Source organism: Nyctibius grandis, chromosome 8 (assembly GCF_013368605.1).
Source record: "Nyctibius grandis isolate bNycGra1 chromosome 8, bNycGra1.pri, whole genome shotgun sequence".
In the NCBI taxonomy this organism is placed as follows: Eukaryota; Metazoa; Chordata; class Aves; order Nyctibiiformes; family Nyctibiidae; genus Nyctibius; species Nyctibius grandis.
In genome coordinates, this window is record NC_090665.1 from 21,509,651 (window position 1) to 21,529,820 (window position 20,170).

General features: G+C 39.8%; 1 protein-coding gene across 1 annotated transcript in view; it reads left to right on the forward strand.

Moving 5' to 3' along the window:
• SPSB4 (splA/ryanodine receptor domain and SOCS box containing 4) overlaps positions 1-18,458 on the forward strand; it is a 91,199-nt gene extending 72,741 nt beyond the window's left edge. Inside the window, exon 3 of the mRNA XM_068406704.1 lies at positions 17,157-18,458. Within this exon, the coding sequence (XP_068262805.1) occupies positions 17,157-17,284 (128 nt within the window). The 3' untranslated portion in view covers positions 17,285-18,458. The remainder of the gene's footprint in view (positions 1-17,156) is intronic.
• The last annotated feature ends 1,712 nt before the right edge of the window (positions 18,459-20,170 follow it).

Sequence of the window (20,170 nt, forward strand, 5' to 3'; positions counted from 1 at the left end):
TGGTGCTTTTGGGAACGGAGCCACAGCTGTCTGACAAAGGCAACTGGCACCGCTGCCCAGCTGGGGCTCCCTGCACTGCAGAAAGCTCGTAGTTGAGCGGTAATATATAGCCCTTTTCCGCTGGAGAGAATGGAGTCACATAGGTGCAACTAGAAACTTACGTTCTCGTTTCTGAAAGCCAAGGTTAAAGACTTGCATAAGATTTAAAGTGTTCTGACATTGTATGAACGGTGCTATTTTGCTTTTATCAGATGAACTTCAGGTTTTTTAAGTGATATTTTAAATTCTCGCAAATGGCAGGTGCAGAGGGGGCATCATAGTTGTTACGTTTTCAAAAAATACTGAATTTCCAGCAGTTTATGACACTTACGGGAATCATTATTACTTGAATTTCTGATAACAGCTCTTAGTTCTACTTTCTTTTCAGCACAGTTTCCCAAAGACTTGTTCTAATGCTGTGGTAGGTAAAGGTTTACTGAGGCTCTGCAGGATCAAGGTCATACACTGCATTACGTCTGCAGAGCGCGACTTGCGCAGAGCAAGAGGCAGCCTGAAAAGAGTCAGAGGATCCTGAAACGAGTCGGAGGCATCAGAGAGCTGCTGGTTTGCTTACTACTTGTATTCTGTGTCCTTCCTTCAATTCCCTGCTTTGTGGGCTCTAGATTACTTTGTGCATTCAAATATAATTACTTTGGATGTCAATACTAAAGTTTGAGTGATGGATTGGAAATGTATTATGGATGTGTTTCACCTGTATGTCGGTGGGTTTAGCTGTATAGTAGCAGTGTATTTGTGACCCTCATTGTTGTAATTATTGTATGTCTAATGTACCGCGTTGCCCAGGAGGTGTGTTTTGGAAAAATAGGAAAGCCAAAGCATGGCAAGTCTCAGTGTGGCTACCTTTCAACCGAAAATAAATTTGGCATTGCCCTCTAAGGACTTGCCATGTGGTGATGTTTGCCTTCATTTTTTCTGAAGCTCAGCTTTGGCCAGGATAGGCAATGGAAAACAAATGCAGAAAACCAGAACTTTGACTCTGAAATGGCTTTTCAGGAGTGAGACAGGCAGTAGCTATTTGGAAGAACAGCACTGAAATGCAGAAGTCAGTTGAGAGCTATCAGCACCCGAGGGATCACTAGGTGTTGGGGATTTACGGAAGATAGAAATGCATGTAGGCTTGCTCTAAAGTTCCTTTCTTTAATTGTTTTGTTACTACTGAGAAATCCCCTGCTATCCCTCTCTCCCCATCTGGTGCATTTGCCCTAAGAGGAACCACAAGTCCCGGGCTTGGTCTGAATTCTGGTGGGAAGTGGCGTGGTTTAACTCCAGTAGCTTGGGCAAGAACAGCGTCACTGCTGCCAAGAGCACAGCGAGACCTGGAAAGAGGAAGAAGTCCCTGCATGTTTATTAGTGTGAACAATTGGAAATACCTTGCTATTATGAAGCAAAAAAATATTTTTAGAAGTTAGGTGAATAGCTTTTAGGAACAGAATTTGTGGAGTCAAAATTTCAGAGCAGGCCTTTAAAAGAGATATGGTAGTTGCCGGAGGGTGGCAGTTGTATATGAAGACAACTTTGGTCTGTACTATGTTCTCATTTCATTATTAACATGCAAATCAACATATTGAACTTTCTAGATTTGTGGGAGTTTTTTAGTCCATGCGTTATTATTTGGGAACACTTTCTCATTTCAGGACTCCTTGAAAATGGGTTTCCATTAACAAAATTCTATAACCAAGATGTCTTCATAAAGTGCTTCCCAAAAGTAAGAGAGATTTCATTCAGATATTCCAAATAACTTCAATGGAAATTGTTTTTTGTGAGACATCCATGTTTGAATGGACTAAGCTGAGTCTTTCATCTAAATTGGCCAAAGTCCGTAAGGAAAAATGCACATAAAATTAATTGAGCTTTACATATTTGAAAGCAAGGATTCAGTCCTGCAGTGACTACTGAGCACAGAATAGGAACAGATGATTTTGGAACAGGCAAAATTTTGTGACTTTTTCTGTCAGTGGTAATTGCTAAATCCATATGGATCACCCCAAGCATGAATTTGATGAAATGAGAAGTATTATACACAACTGGCTTCTAAAAAATGTAATGCATCTAAGAAACAAGTAGATGAAACGTTTTTATTGGGAATGTCTTCACGTGCTGAAAGGTTACAAACGCACTGTGCTGAGTCCTGGTCCATAGTGGAAATCTGAACACACGGGCTGCGGGCTGCTTTCGCCATAGGATGACTTTTGCTCTTCTGTGAGATCTTCAAGCAATAATAGAAGTTGCTTTCTATGGAGTTTGCTTTTGCTCAAGCATAGAAGTTCTTGTTCAAAGCACAAGAGAGGAGAGAGGTCCAGAAGTTTTGCACAATTGTCATCTGGCTTTGGTGTCTTTGGAAGGTATATCAATAAAGCAAATCATATGGAAACACTGCCCCTTTTTTGCTAAGCTGGAAAGTTACCTTAGAGACAGTGAAATGCATATTTCAATTGGTACAAGGATCCCAAATATACAAACCCTAGAATTCTGATTTTGCATCAGTAAATAAAATTAAAATATATATTGTAAAAATACTTAATTCAGAATATGAAATGCATGAGATCAACACACAAATAGATCATTAATAGCAGAGATGATGTAAAGTATAAGGTTTATATTGAAAACAATACACTGAACCGTAACACCAGGAAAGGAACAGAAGCCTTTATTTTTCTTTTTCCTTTGTTCATTGACATTTTTCCACTGATCTTGGTGTAGTGCTTACCACTCCCAAGTTGCTTTTTTCTTTGTCAACTGGTAACGCTTTCCTTAGTCTCCTGATGTCCCAGTCTTCCCAGGCAGGAGATGGGCAGGAGGGAGCACGCCCTGCCTGCCTGCAGCCCTGGAGATGCCTGCAAGGGAAACCAGGAGGTGCAGATGGTGGAAGGCTGCAGGTCTCTGCTCCATCGCTGGCAGTGTGGAGGTACTGAGGGAGCAGCACACACAAGATCTGCACTTCTTTTTGTTCGTGGGAAAGTACTCTGAGTGGTCACTGCCCCTCTCTCCTCGTTGTCTCTGCAGCTGGGAGATGCTTGGAAGGGTAAAGTCAGCCCGTTTCTCATTACTGTGATGCCCTGGGTCTTGTCTCAGCTTTGGTATTGTTTGACTGCTCTGCCTCACAACTCTGAAGGCAAGCATCTTCCTTGATTTATTAACTCTGCTTTTGGAAGAAGTTTTTATGATTTTTGAAAGGACAAGAAGGAGATGCAAGACAAGTATCAGCACTTTGGGAAATGGGATACATGAGTGGGTCAGGTTACCCTAAACTCTTAAGTTTTCGTACCCCTGGTGCTTGACTGCAGATTTCTTTGGGGTTGCTGTTTTGATTCTATGTATGGTTGAATAAGATCTAAAACAAGCACAAGGTCTTGATCTCTCCTCCTGGACAGGGGAGTAAAAGCATAACCAAAGTAAACAACTAACTAACGTGGTGGGTTTAGAGGATGGGTTAAATTGAACGCTCCCTAGGAAGCCTGGTCTGGGTGGCAGTTCCCACCACTATGAAGGGTGATTTTGGAAAGCTGTGTGTAACTTTTTACTCAGTCATTGTTGATGTGATTAACTTAGTTAAGAAATATCCAAGACATCAAAATGACATGGGCGTATTCTTATGCCCAAGGGGTCAGTGTTTATCTCAAAACTGTGAGTACTTGGAAAAAAAAAATAATGCATTTCATTTTAGAGGGAGATTAACATCAGAAATGACTTGGCAACAGGGGAAAAATGAAATATCTATGGATGGGGGACCCCGTTTAGCAGTATTTACCCTGGCAAAATTCCCTTTGGCTTTGCTGACAATGCTGGTGGAGTGAAAAAGGCTGAGTCGAGAGGGAGCAGAAGGAATTTGGTGGGAAGCATTCTTTTGTGCTGTGTGTAATTCTGAATGTGCTTTTAATATTTTGGGGTTTGTACTTTGGATTAAGTACTGAGTTAAAGAATTTGTTTTGATAATTTAGCATTTCATCTGTTGCATCAATGTCACCTAGATTTTAGATTAAAAAAAACAAAATATGCTGTGCCTGATGTTTACAGACCCACGGGTAGAAGGGCTTTTCATTTTTAAACCCCAGTTCAGTGAGTGACACTGTTTGCTTTGAGAGTAGAAGCAGAGAAGAAAGGGAAGGAGACAGCTGATAAGAGGAGAAAATAAGACAGACTTATATGTTTTAATAGGTCAGAAGATTTGGTTGAAAGGAAAACAGTCATAGTGGAGTTTCATATTTATAAAAAAATAAAAATAATATATATGTTTATACATTCTACACAAGCATGAAATGGGATTGATATTTGTCTCTCACCTTCTTTCTTATTCTTTTTTTTGTAATCACATTACTGTGAGGGTGGTGAGACACTGGAACAGGCTGCCCAGAGAAGCTGTGGCTGCCCCCTCCCTGGCTGTGTTCAAGGCCAGGTTGGATGAGGCTTTGAGTAACCTGGGCTAGAGGAAAGGTGTCCCTGCCCATGGCAGGGGGGTTGGAACTAGATGGTCTTTAAGGTCCCTTCCAACCCAAACCATTCTATGATTCTATAAAATTTAGTGCTCAAAATATGAGGCTAGTAGTAAAGGAGTCTGTCCAGAATCTTTTAAAACATAATGGGAATTTAGCATCAAACTGATATTCCACTAATTAAAAAACAAAATAAAACAAAAACAAAAAACCCTACAATTCTTCCCATTGAAGAATTTAATATGTAATTTTGAAATTTTCATATCCCAAACTTTAAATAAAATATCAAAGAAAAAGTTGACAAAAAATGCTATCCCCTTTCTTGGGCTGGAAATGGCCTTATTGTATTCACTAAGCTCTGCTGCCTGCTTGACACTGTAGTGAATCAAGTCATTTATTGTGGTATCTAAGTATGGGCTTGCATAAACTCACTCATTCTTGAAAACCTTAACCTGGATGTTTACCAATGCCCAGATAAGAAAATGTATCCTCTTGTAGCTAAAACCATGTTGAAATCAGTTTATATTTTGTACTAATAAATTATTGTACACCTGCCCGAATTGTAGAGTTGTAGAAACATTTTTTCTATGCTGTTAATCACAGCATTGTTCTTAATAGAAATAGAATAATATTAATTCCAGCTCATAGCTTCATCTCTTTCGTCTCCTTCCCTTTGTTTAAATCTAAAATCAAATAGTAACAGCTATTTTGTGTCACTAAACTCCATGGTGTGTACTGTCACTAAAACAAATAAGTATGTGTGTAGGAGGGAGGAGAGGGCGGTTCAAATGTTTCCTTCGTGTTCATACCTTTTTATGTTCTTGTGCATATGTGTGTGTATATGTGTTTTATATATATACACGTGGGTATATACACACACACATATCTAGTAGTGAGCCGAGTGCCTCAAGCTACTACCCGAACCTCTTCAGCAATCTGAAAGCACACACAGACATCGTTACAAGGATTTTAGTACATATTCAATTTCTTTCATTCTATTTTTTTATTTGAAATCAGCTGTATTAGGGGGTTGATGGGATTCCCTTTCCTACAGAAATAAGGTGTGCAAGTACATTAAAGAGGTGAGTGAATTGTTCAGCTTTGCTTTGTTGTTCCCAGATGCAATTTTTTAATTGCCGGCCTTACAGATTGACTTTAGGATCTGAAAATCTAGATAAATCTTTGTTCATAATAGCTTTTCTGCAGGCCAAATGATGCTTTCATTTACACCTGTGCAACTGCATTAGCCAGCTGGCAGCTGGGGGCAGAGGGAGCGGGAAAAGGCTGTTTATGGACAAAGCATATTTGATAATGAATCGGTAAGAAGCAGTAAACCCAGACCCTTCGAGGTGTTTTATAGTTCCTTCCAGAGTGCAGCCACACTGCCCAGTGGTTCAGCTGCACTGGGTTTTCTCCTCGTCTTGTTTGACGTAAATGATGTCCCGTGCAGATGGTGGTCATAAAAAACCGCGAGTAGGTAACACAAAGCACGAGGGCAGAAGGACCAAGCGTGAAGCTGGGAGGTGTGTGAGGAGGAGAGGGCTGGGGTAAAAGCCCCCCTGGTCGCTTCTTGCTGTCCTCCCCTTTGTTTCTGAATTCCTTGGAACAGCAAGTGAGCGCCATAGGGGAAGAGTTGTCATGTGTAGTTTGAGAGGTCCAGAGAAATTGTGTTAGCTGGCTCTGGTGAGCTGGAGGAGGACAGGGAAGAAGCCATGAGTGGTATGCTGCTGCAGGCCTAGTTCTCCAAATATATTAAGTAGTGTTGTGAGGAGTAGGATGATGGATGGGTGGAGAATGGCAGCAGGTTCCAGTACAACTACCACCTCCCCTTGCAGCCGGTCAGGCCAGAGAAGACAGCTCAGAGAGGACTCCTGCCTTCCATGTACCCAGCAAGACCAAGTACAAGAAAGTTTTTCCCAGTGGTGCTGCCCTGGAGGTGAAGAAACTCAGTGTGAGCAAAACTCGAGTTAGCTATCAGATTCTAGTAATCCCATGTGAAATTCCAGATTTTTTTATTTGCGAGTTCTAATGTTTGTTGTCACATTGGATCCCCCCCCTACATGCCCAGGAACAGGAAAAGTCACTTTAGTGGCAAACCACTGTCCCTAGCTCCCATACCCCCTCACCTCTCCCTTCCCATCAGTGGGTTTTATGCTGGTGCTTCAGAGGCTCGGGGTATGATAACACATCACATACAGTGGCTGTAGGAATGCTTAATATGGAAATAATCTTTCCACGCTCTATTTCTCACAAAGTGACCAGACCATTTGTAAGACAACGTGCCAGGAGTGCTGATTGTAGGTGGTGGCCCAGCAGTGTGAAATTTCAGACAGCTTTACCAAGGTTGAAAGGTGGTAACTGGAGCTTGTGATGAGAAGAGCTGAGCAACAGTGAGTAAAGGCAGCCCTGTGTGCTCTGTCTGTGCTATGAGAGTGCATTTGTGTTCAAAATGAACGCTTTAGAAATGTCTTCAGAGAGCATCAGCTGTGTTTGCATACCAGGAACGATGACGAATCCTAAATTCAGTATGGAAATAATTCAGATCCTCTTCAGTACCCAATTTCTGCTGATAAAGATTATGGTACTTAAGAAAAAAATCATTTTCAAGATATCAAAAATACAAATGGTACTAAACTAATGGGATCAAATTCATTATATTGAGCCTAATTGCAACTTTATTGCTCTGGATTTATTCCAATGTAATTCTATTAATATCAAAACTAGGGTGACAAAGTGATGAGTCAGGTCTGTTGTTTGTGGATCTCCCCTAGCGATCATTAGCTTTTATACAATTGCATTCAAATTTAAATGACACGCTGCTGCCATTTTTTGACTTGGTTTGAGGAAATCTGCATATGTTGGAGCCTCCGGGTAATTTAAATGGAAGCAGTTGAGGAAATGTCATGTAACAATGATATGAGGAATGGAGTCAAATATTTATTGTCTTAAACAGCTCAGCACAATTTGTATTAATTTAAGTAGAAAAGTCATCAGTTCTGTTGCCCTGTCAATGTGGTGAAACTTTGAAGAAAGCTGCAATGTGGTGCAACGTGATGCAGAAGATGCTTTGAATCAATTTAATTGCTAACTAAATAACTTCATTATTTAATATAATACTAAACACCCATACAGAAAACTACTGTGATAGGTTCCAGCTGAGAATACGAGAGTTGTAAGCAATGAAAATCTTGAATGAGCATGTGTTATTTTGATATTTAGAGTTTCTTGTGAGGCTCCAGTGTACTGGGCACAGTACAAGAAAAGATAACAGGGCGTACTTCATCGTCCCACACAACAAATATGTCATACAAAATGCAACAGGTAAAGTAAGCTAGTGGGAGAAGGGCAGATGGGGCAGTCAGGCAACCAGGTACCCGTCTGGTTCAGCACATAGTTCCAACGTTTTGTCTTTTTGCACGCACCTCTCATTCATTCTCTCTCTCTCAAAAGTGTACTTGATTAGCTTAACCCAAAATAAAAAATGTGCCTAAGAACAGCTGTGAAAACTTACAGTTTTGAATTTTAGAATATTTTAATCAGTACGATTAGATTTCCCACCAAGAAATCTCATCATCGGCTGTAATACCGTTAGGGCAGAAACGTGCCAATGAGTTGAGAGATAGGAAAAGATTCACCTAAAATCTCTTTCTGATTCCTCACCCCCCACAGAACAATAAAGACTTGTTCACAGCCATAAAGGTTGTTATAGGTGTGTACTTGTGCATGGGTGTTTTATTGGCCCATTTCTGAAGCACATTTCATGAAGAGATAAAATGCAAGGAACTGTTTCATCATATTTCAGTCATCGTGTTGCATATTGTTTGCAGTGTGTGAGTTCCTGTTGCAATAGTTGTCTGCAGTGGTTCATCCTTGAAACCTGAACTTTCCTTCAACTTTCTCAGTTATTACTTTGCCTATAAATCTGTCCATAACCCCTGAAAAACATTGTCTTTGAACTCCAGTGCATCTACTCAGTGAAATTCTTATCCAAGCTTTAATCTTCTCTCACCTTGATATATTTTAACTTCCCTCTTTATGGCATGGCACACAAGCTGAATTTAATGGTGATAAATCTGTTTCTAAGAGTAAAAGCTATAAAGTATACACTAGAGATTGATCTAGGCCAAATCCTCATTCCCATCATGTTAAAGTTGGGGAAGTCTGAGCTGGGAGGAGCTAGGGAGCCAACAGTTGTAACTTAGGCTCATCTCTAACATCAAGCACTTCTATGTTTTTTTTATTCTTGGTTGGTTTTAAACGAGTGTGTATATATGTTGTCTTTTCTACTACAGAACATTTAGCATCACTGAAATAACCGTCTCAACTTACCTTCATACTGTGTTCAACAACAAAGAGAAGAGCTGTTTTGTGGAAGTATTCGAAGGGAGAAGAACAAACAAATCAAGACCAGAAAGCAAATCTTTCCAGCTCATCCTTCCTATTTGCATTTTCCTGATCCACACAGGGAATGAAATCCTACGTACGCTTCCCCTTTCAGAAGGGAAGTGGCCACTGTTCTCACTCGCGCTCTCTGGCAGCATGCAGATCGATCAAGCTGTAACAAAACCAGCTTATTACAGGGCTCTGCTCCTTTTTAAAAAAGCCACTCGTTTGCTGGTAAAATTTATCATTACCTGGCTCTGTTTTGCAGCTTCTGAATAATGTAGGGCAGTACAATTTAGTAATGTGTAAATAGAAGAAATACTGTGTTAAAATGTTTTCAAATATAAATCATACCTGTGATGTTTATGTTACTGGAAATTGAATTATTATAATATATATGTACATTTAAATTAACTGTTGTCATTCAGAAAAGGAAGGTTTTCAGGAAGGTTTCCACAGTGAAGTTTGCTTGTAGATTTGGCCTGGGCCAGCCTTTATATTGCTCCTGTTCTACATATTAAATGTGCTGGATCTAGAGCCCTTTTTAGGTGGATCATAAACCCACCTAGAGAGTAAGAACTGTAGAGCCCATTGAGCCTCTCAGAAGAGGGTTTCTACAGATAACTCTACATATACAGCCTTCCTACAAATGTACACAGACAAATAACTTGTCTAGGAGAAACACTTCTATAACCAATATGATTCAAAAAGAGTATTCAGGCATATGCTTAAGTCTACAAAATTGAAATCTTTAACAACAGGTTTTAAGCCTGTGTTGAATTCATTGGATTTAGGCGTGTGCTTATGAGTCAGGACCAGTTGTCCAAGTCTTGTGTCTTCTTCATAGGAGATTGCAAACACTGAAATGCAAAAAAGAAATTCCAGGAGATATGAACGTGTGCTCAAATGAGACGTTCTTTATTGAGCCCCTAACAGGAGGCCACTGGCTTTTGGGATTGGTTTTGGTTTGTTTTCATTCTGTTCTGCTTTTCAACTCTTTTCCTCTCAAGAAAGCACAGCTGGAGAATATTAACTGAAAACAAATGATGCTGCAGAATACTCGCTTGTTCATTGCTGCTTTTTCAGCTTAATTCTGCTAAATGATGCCTGATTGAAGTTTTAAACTGTGCTTAACTGCATTTAACACTTAAAAGCCAAAGGTGTCTGTAAAACAATCCCCCCTGCCCAGCACAAGACATGCAGAGGAGGAGGAGGGAGGTTTACCTCTGAGGCCTTCCCTCAGTTGAAGCTTTCTTGCCTTCCTTTCTCCCTTTAACGTATTTAATTTCAAGTACCAAATTTTTATGGGATGTGGGTTAGCTCAGATACAGGGGGCTGTTTGTGTTATTTTAGTGTTTTTACTTCCCTGCCCTGTCTGCTAAAAGCAAGGTGCTGATGTGGTCCTACATAAACCTTTATTTGTCCTGGTAGACAACTGCTGGAGACAGCAGCTGTTTCTCAGCCTCGACTGATAACAAAAAAATCTCCCCATCTGCCACCCGTTCTGCTTTTGAAGAAGCGAGCGCGATAGCTTCCAGCTGTGTGTGAAGGAGTCGCATGGGCGGGAGGGCCATGTCGGAGGGGCTGGCGGAGGCCGTGCGGGTGCTCTGCCTGCCGTAACAGCATCAGCTGCTGCGAGGGAGCTCGGGGCTTCGTAGCGTGCGACTTCTGCAAAGCCAGCGTAAGTTTGGTGGTGGTCTGCCAGAGCCCGGTGCTCTCGGATGGAGAAACGTGGGAGTTAGAGGGAAATGGCCATGCTCTTGTCAAAAACCACGGTGTGCCCTTTTGAATTGGTGAGAGTGGTGATTCCTTGGGGTTGCCTGAGCTGTAATTAAAATGGGATGTTCTAAGGTTTGCTGGGTTAGGCTGCAGAGCTTAAAGACATCTGTGGGAAAAATAGATAAGTGATTTCTTTTATCCTGTTATCCTTTGACTGAATTTTCATTGCTGTTAGGAGATTTATTAACATTTTTTATGACTGGTCATAGCCTGTGTTCTTTAATACATTATTTGCAATTTCCTTTCTCTAGATTGTGCCATTTAAGGAACACGACTCAAATTTTCCATCAGTTGCATCAGGGAAGCCATAAATATGTCACAGGGGGTGTATTTATGTACCGTATTATGTGGGGGAAAGAGTTTGGCCTGTACTGTGTAAAATTAAAACAATAATTAAGCTTTGGCAGACAGGTTGGAAGGAAAACTCCTGGCTTACATATATTTGTATGTTTATTGTATGTGATAATTAAATGATAGTTACAAATTTCTGTATACTCTAAATCACCCTAAAGGAAACACTTAGGCCATGTTACTGCTTAGCAGGTGTTTTAATACCTGGAGGAAGGGGGAAAATTCAAGACAAAGGATTTTTAAAAAAATGTGCTGCAGTGTGGAGTATGGTGGGCAGTCGGGTGCCCTGGTGGGGGACAGAGGATTGTCCATCGGAACAGGTCGGCATCAGGTAGCAGAGTGGTGACAAGCCGTGGAGAGAGCTTTCGCTTCCCTCCCGGTTTGTGGGAGGTCCGCCAGAACAGGGGCAGTCTAAGAATGTCATCTCCTGTCCATATCGGATCCCCTTTCCGTGACAAAGGGTTAATCTTTGGGGACATCATCCCTGTACACATGATGATGATCACTGATCTTGGCAAAGTATAAGATTAAAATTGAGCAGTGAAAAGAAATTCAGGGCAGGAACCTGAGTGATGCTGACCTACTGGTGGTAACAGAGAGAGGGTGGAAGGGGAACTGGGCAATAGTCACCAGGTATGTAATGTGTATAGAAAACCTTATGCCCAGTGAGGATACGGACAGATCATGGTTTTCCTCGTTGCCAAGACTCCTCTCTGTGCCCCAGGCATGTATTAGTTTTGCAAGAGGTTCATTTCTTTCCCGTTCCTGAGGCGGTGCTGCTTCACCTTGCGCCTCTGCCAGGTGTGATGGGCATCCAGGGACCAGAAAGGTGGTGCTGCCGTGGCCTCATTAATGACCTGGCTCTTCCCTCATGGCACTGTTGTTAGCACAGCAAAGGTAGGACTGGGAGATGTCATCCACTTATTTAATGATGTGTGATTATGCCTCTGTCTCCTAACACTGTTTTTTTTTTTGGTTTGGGGGGGTTTTTTGTTGTTTTTTTTGTTTGCTTGTTTTTTAATAAATGTGACTTTAAAGCTGCCTTACAGTGGTTGGAAACAGTAACAGGAATCACTGAATATAAGAGCTTTTTAATGAGTGTATGGCAAAAATTATCAAAATATAAGATAATTTGGTATCTTAGGTAGACCTATAAAATAACTAAAAAAAATTCCTTAATTTTTGGTGACGAAGATTCCCATAAAAAGTTCCTATGTTTTTCAACCAGCTTTAACTTTGCTTTGACTGTGCTTTTTTTTTCTCAGACAACCCTGATTTTATAAAATAAGTGTTCTTCATAGATTAATGAAAACCATGAACGTTATGTGCTGTTAGAGCTTTAAAAATTTATTTTAAAAATGAGTGTTGTCATTTGGCAAATAACTGTTGTGTGCTAAAAGCTGCTCTTTTGTATGAGCCTTATGTAACATTGCAGTTAATAACATTTAGTGTTATTAGATGCTAAATGACTTCAGTATCTCGACTATAAAAGTCTGTTTACAAAGATGAGGCAGTCTTGTTGGAGTGCCAGATTGTTAAATAACTACAGGTTGCCAAAACTAAATGAACTTTTCAGCTGGTAATGATGTGCAAATTGCTATCTCAGATGCATGTTTATTGGAGAAATGCTCACAAGCACATAGTTGTTTCTAGTTACAAATGTTTCTTTGCTTTTGTTCTTAAACCATCGGTGATACCATCAGAACGAATATATCTAGATATATAAACACAGCTATTTTGTGTTATTAATAGCTAAATAGCTATTTTTATTTAATGAATTTAATTAATTTCTTGACTAGCTATTTAAGCTATTTTTAAGCTATGAGCTGTTACGTTAAATAGCTGTTTAAGCTGTTTTGTACACCCCTTGGTGACATGCAGCTCTGCGTGAGAAGAGCAGCTGTTGTGCCTTACCCCCAGCTCCCAGGTGTTCAGGTGTCAGCATGCGTGTAACTGTAGTGTAGGGAAAGGGAGGTTTGCCACGGAGTACCCTGTACTGTGACCCATGGTGGGCCTGTTGCAGATACACTTCTGAAAGGAGTGGAAGCAAAGATCTCTTTCTTAGCTGTTTGGTTTTTGTTTTGTTTTTTTTTTTTTTTTTAACAGGCCTTCTTGTAAACTACCGGTACACAATTGTGAGACACAGGAATTAAACTCTGACACACAAATTAAGCAATATTATTTTTTCACTGTGTTTTTTCTCTTGAAAAACAGTTTTCTGTAATGTGACAGTTATGAGGAGGTACCTTGGGGTGAAGAGGCTTCATAGTAAACTTTAAATGAGAAGATGATTCCTTAAAGTAGATTCAGGAAGGTAACGGGAGTGGGCCCGAGTCTCAGTGCGTGTGTTACCCACCAAGGTACAGCTGCCCTTTTTTCCCTGAGTTCTGCTGGAGCCTGGGAGGAAGCGCTGGGTTTCCTGTGCAAAGCTTGCTCCCGTGCCCTGGAGTGTCTCACTTTGAATTTCTTAGCCTGGTTGGGAATTCAATACAAAGAGCCATTCTTGTGAATCATGTTTTCTTTGCAATTTTGCATTCTAGCTCAGCAATTCATTCCTCCTTTTCTAATGGCAGGAACATTACTGGAGTTCACATAACTGGCAAAATGTCTGGTTCATGTTCTTCTGGGGGGCTTGAATGCTCCAGTTTCATTCCGTTGTGGGTTATTCTAAAAATACAACACTTAAAATGCATATTAGGTATACTAAGTAGCAAGATGTTCTGACAATCAGTTAATATCCCTGAATTTAGAAGCTTTTCAAAGGTAAATATTTAATGTTGTAAAAGAAAGACTTTTTCAGTAGCCAAACTTACAGATAACCATGTGGCTTCAGAATATTCATCTTCCCGTCTCCTGCATTATTAGAATATTCTCTTCTCAGCATCATTGGTATGATCTCAGATGGAAAGAGCATTTTGGAAATACTGTTTTGAACGTTTAAATGTGCTGTTGAGTGTTTTGGATACATCAAGTCTGTGTGTGTGTTTTAGATGGGGTGCATAGCAATATATACTCAGGATGGTCGAGCTTTTCCTTTCCTTTCCGAAAGGACCGAGTTACTGGTGATACTCTTACTTCTGACTGAATTTCCCCGAAAACCTGAAGCACTTTTGGTGTTTGAATATGTGTGAAAGAGGCAGTTCAGCTGTTACAGCAGATGATGAGCAACATCTTTGCAGCGGTCCATTTCCTCACACCTCTGAAATTACTGGTTGCTTACGCCTAGACTGCAGGGCAGTGGCACTCTGGCGTGCCTTTGCTCTGCCAGTTCCCGAGCAGGGGACCTGCTGGGGCACACATGATCGCACCCGTCTAGCCCAGGGCTTGGTGTGCTGGAGGAGGGTGCATGGCTGAGTCTGTCTTCTGAGCTTCAGGGCGGGGTGCTGTGGAGGGATGTGCCCAGATGCCCGAGTTGAGAAGCGCTCCCAGCTGCCGTACAGCACAGGATCAAAGGTCTGCACAGTCTTCATACAAGCTTTCTTCTGCCTCTTCCCCATGTTAATACAAGTGCCTCCTCCTGGAACTCGCCCAGTTTTCAAAACCTAACTTGTTCTTCTTAAAACCCAAACTTTTTCCCAAATGATCCTCCTTTGTAAACTATGTAGTAAAAATGTGAGGTGCGATGGATGGGAGAGTGCCTGCATTAAGGTACAGACCAAATGTTTAATAATAGTTCTGTTGAGTTAGGCTGTCTAAAAATTGTCAGTCTTTAATTTTAAACTGTTTTACATTTATCCCATAAATTATTTTGAAAACTGAAGTGATTTGTTTTCCTGAATTTAATTTTTGATCATTTAGAACTATTCATGGCTGCAAAAAGTTTTCACTTAAAATGCTATTATTACAATTTTTCCTCAAGTTCTTACAGCTAGAACCCTAGAAAACATAACTTTTATATACTATTGTAGGACAAACCTGTTCTAATTTTGTTGTAGGTTTGAACTGCTGTTGGATAGAAAGGAGAATAAAAAGAGTGTAGTTAAATTTTCAAGTTGCAAAACCACATTCAGTATGTGTAATTTAGCAGCTGTTGCAAACACTTGAGGGCATTTTCTTCAGCATTTGAAAATTCCCTGTAGAAGTGAGACAGGAGACATTCATTTAGTATTTGAAGCTTGAAAAATATTTTAACATTTCCTTAAATTGTGTTTTGAAGTTTAAGATTAGCTCTGTGCCTCACTGCACAGATGGCTGCGTTTTACATATTCCTTTGTCTAGGAAAGAAAAGAGACCACATGGTCAGTTAATGGCTTTAAACACTCTTAGTCTTTATTTTACATCTTCTTAATGGGACCTCAGAGATTCTGGGAAGATACTGAGAAAATTGTTGTTTATGGTGTAAGACTTGTAAGATGTCTTGTATTCTGTGTCTTGGAACTCATGAGCTATTTTTGTTCCTATTTATTAATTCTGGTTAATGAATTTTACAGTTTCATCCCTTAAGATTTAACGTTCATAGTTCTGGTACGTAAAAATAAAAACTAAGATCACTGATGTGTACAAAATGTTACTTTATTACTGGAATGTGAGGGCTTTTAATTTTTAATCTTTGAATAGCCAAATTTCTATATTAAGTGGATTTTTAAGAAGTAGACTCCATATCCGAGTTACTGAAGTGGTTTTAAAGTTAAATAAGCTTTTTTAGTCTTTCAGCGTACCACAGACTGCTTTCTAAGCATTTTCCCTAGACACTTTGGGAAACACCATAGTGACCTGTGGACTATACAAATCAAATGTGATGCTGGGATAAATGATGGAAAATCCATTAAGTCAGTGGTGTATCACCAGAGCAGACAATTATAGCATATAAAACCAATCCTTAAATAGGATATTTTGTGCCTTGTAATGATTTTCTTCAAGTAGGTTTTAAAAGAATAACAGCTAAAGGATTGGTAGATTAACATGGTTTGTGTAAATCTACATGTGGCACGTAAAAGAACTCTTGACAAAACCACTGAGTGCTGTACAATGTTGAGCACTTGTAAGTAATCTGTCAAGTTTATGGAAGGTTATCACTATAATAGGCACATGCCATTTTTTTTCTCCATTTGAAAGTACTAGTAAGGTTTTAAAGGCTGCTACTGTTTTATGATGTAAAGAGGAAGAGTTTCCTGTAGTCTAAGCTCTTACCCTCTTAAACCAACATGTGCAACCAAATCCAGCTGGTTAAAGTTGTTCTTGAAGATGGCTGTAGCTGGTTAAAGACTTCACGGCTTCATTCCAGTTCCTGCTGCAAAAAGATTTGCATGGCAGACTCTGCATTCACAGAGGTCGTTCGTGCTACTATTGGATGGAAATTCTATGATGTTCCCACAATTCTGTCTGAGTCTTGTAGGCCAGGATGGGATATAGGGGTGAGATGGTTTGAGATGCTGCAGATCACTGTGTTTGGGTCTCCGATCTTAAGTGCTATCAGCCAGGCGTTTCTGACAGATGCTTAATTCACTTCTATTAAATTAAACTAAGAGCATCTACAGATGTTATTTGTATGTTTTGGGGGTGTTTGTGTATATATGTATGAGAACACATACCCTGCCTTCTAGTCAGCTGAATCGTTCTCCCCTAATTTATTCATAAATTTCCTCTAGATTTTTGAGGCTGTTTGGTTTAGTTTTTTGCTTCCAATGAGCTTCCTAGAAAGAAAGGCTAAGAGAGCGTTGCAGGAAAAGAAGTGTTTGCTGAGAAGTTTGGTTACCCTTAAGTACCATTTGTGATTCCTAAGACGCTGAAGGAACCGGTATGCAAAGGTCAGAAGTTGCCAGTGTAGTTTGCGTTAACACGACATGATGAATGTTGTGTTACAAACAGAGTAGAAGCTCTTTGTCTTGTTAGAAATCTGGCAATGTGATAACTTCTTATGCTGCAACTTGGTAAGCCTTGAAGAGTGGTATTGGGTTATTACTTTAAGCCGTACAGATAAGGAAGCTCAGTCTGAAACTTTGCAGTCACTTATTATGGGTAAAATGCATAGAATTCTGTCTTTGCTTCTATTGATTATCTTAATTGCCTCATGGCTGTCAGGTTTTTCACAATATCATTACTATCTTTATGCCTGTTTAATACAATACAGCATCTATGTTAATAAATAAAACATTGCCTGTAAATGGCGATGCTGAAAAATTAACTCTTTCTTTTCTTTCTTCTATTTTTCAGCGGAACCCCTGCCTTTAATGGACTTGTGCCGAAGATCAATTCGTTTTGCTCTTGGCAGAGACCGCCTGCATGACATAGAAATTCTACCTTTGCCTCTGTCTCTGAAAAATTATTTACAGTACCAATAAGATGTCTAGAACCGTCTGGCCTCACATTGGACTACATCAATGCAAATGGCAGAAAATTGTTTACAGCAAAATATAAATCTTGGTGATGGACACTTAAGTGTTATTTAATTTTTAATATATATTTTTTTCTGAACCAGTGAAAGCAGATCACTGTGGGGGACTACTAAAGAATGTGAAAACATTGATTTGATTGAGATCCGTGTATTATCTGTTGCCTGTTGTGTTTACAGTCCTGAAGGCCATTATTCTCATCGCTCATATATTGGTTTATCTTTGTTGCCTCTGGTAAATGCCAATAGAAAATCCAACCTGCAAGATCCACTGTCATGCAGGACAGAGCATTCTTCAATAATGTGATTATTTTTTTCTTTCTCTCTCCTACACCTCACCCCGATAGATAAAAAGAAATTAGCAAAGGAAAAATCTTGACAGTAACTCTTGAAAAATATTTAAACCTTGCCATTGGTATCCAGAGTTGTTGAGAGCTTTGAGTGTTCAGCACTCAACGTAATCAGGCCTATAATATCTGAAAGTTTTAACATTTAAAAAAGCAGATCATTGTCTAGAAGAAGAGTGTGTGATTTAAAAACATGAGAGCAAAAAAACTGGTGTCCGTGTCAGAAGGATCAGTTTTTGGATGTGGTAACAGTAAGATGCAGTGCATTGTTTTCAAGACCAAATCTAGTCCCTCCAAAGTTCTGCAGTTTATAACAAAGTGTTCATTATCCCAAGAATTTAGGATATTTGTATTTTAGAAAGCTTGTCACTTTTTTATTTGAACAAATTTATAATTTTTATGTGGTATGAACTCTTAAGTACTTGGTTCTCTTCTTAATGTGTGTGTGGTTATAATGTTTATTTATCTGTTTAGAGTCTGTGGAGTTCTCATTTAACTGTTTCCCATCTTGTGACTGATTTTGTTTTTTTCCCCAACTCCACCTGAAATGTATTAATTTTTCAGGCTCATCCCATTTTTTTAAGATGCTGCTTTCTGTTTGCATTTCTTACATGTTTCAAGTTATCTGCCTGATCAGTTATCTAGTTTTTAAACTGGAAGTTGTTGTTATGGCAGGATGTCAAATGTTTAGACTGAGCTGCCTTCAGCATATTTTAATGTGAATTTACTGATGAATGAGGAGAAAATTTCTAATAAAGTCTACTGTCCAAAATAAAACTCATGTCTCCTTTGATGAAGTGTGAAATAACATAGCATTGCGCACAGAGCTGAAGTTCAGTTCCTCCTGCAGCTTTGCAAATGTTTCTGTTCAGCACTTTGGAATTGCTGCTTTGGGTTCACATGTGAGAGGCGTCGCACGCAATGTCATGTCCTGTTCCTGATTTGTCCCACTCACTCTGAATATGGCTGCACTCTTGCTTATAACACAATTTTGACCAGATTCCTCTAAACAAAACCTCAGTTTTGTGCGAAGTTGCACTTTGAGACTCTGTGCTTTTGAGGTAGGTTCAAGTTTGACTACTGTGTACTGATGATACAGGCAAAACCACTGAACTGCAGATGGTTGCCCCTCTCTCAGTCACCCCAAGGAACAGAATTACAGTTTCAACTGGAAAAGAGAAACATGATATAACAACACGAGCAAGAGTGGAAGCAACAAGGGCAAGGTAACACCGGGATGTCAAAAATTAAATAACAAGTATTTGCTTCTCTGGGCTTAACTGTGTAAGTTGATGCTTGCTTCAGCATCAATGTACTTTTGGACTTGCTTTCACTTAAGGCGAGAGGTACGTACTATATTCCTTACCTTAGTCTTGCAAAGGGGAAGAAATTACAGCTGTGATCTGCATTTCTTACTTTTCCCACTTACTTTGTTTCATTTAAACCTTATGTCTCAATAGGTACGTAGGCAGGAGATACAAAGGTATAACAACTCACTCAAAAGAAAAAATATAGCTGTGTCAAGTGATCTTTCATAAGCAAGGTAAGCAGCTCTTCAGGAACGGCATGGTAATCCTGGTAGACCTTATTTTTCGACCACTGAAGTCCATTTTAGGTAAGCATTTCCTAAAATTAGAGTTTTATTGTGTGTAAATAGACTTCATGTTCCTTTGAATAACTGCAGTGACACAACTGTTAAGTGTTGTCTTCTCTGTTCTTTCACTTGACCCAGGCTGACAGCTTTTTAATGTGACAGTAAAGTGGGAACTGATATCATGAGATAAATAAATGGTGCCTCTGTATCTTAATTAACCTTATTATTTTACAGTTGGATTAGAATTTCAGTTGGTGCCCCTTCTGTGATGATTCCTCTAAACCAAATATCCTTATTTTAACTTTCAAACATTTTTCTAACACTTAGCTGTCCTCCAGGAGTGCTAGTTTTACAGGAACTATAGTTTTATTCTTTTACTGTTCCCTAACTGTGTGTTATGCTGTGGATGGTAGATATACCCCTTCATGTGGGATTAGGGCCCTGTTTTGGGGGGTCAAAGTCTTTTTGATATAGTTTTCATGGTCCACAGAAGTCTTGTAAGGAGGATGTACCATAGAGAATATTAACAACACTTGAGTGTTCCTGCTAACCATCCCTTTGCAAATAGATTCTCTTCCAAGAGGGCTTCTAGGGAAACCAGAGTGCCCATCTGTATTGCTAAGACGTGAGTCAAGCATTGAGGCTAAGCAAGTAGTCAGCATACCTCATCACCAGATGTACCAAGAGAAGTCTCTCCTCTCTGGTACTGAACTCCAGCCTTGGTGGTATGTTCCTCACATTGACTCTCAAGGCTCGCTTTACCAGAATGCAAACATTGTTTACTGTCTGCTTCAGGAGTGAATTGAGCAATAATTTATAAGGTGGCGATGCATTGGCTTTTGCCCAAAACAGAGGTCAAAGACTAAGTTACGATCATTCTGCAACCAAAGCAGTT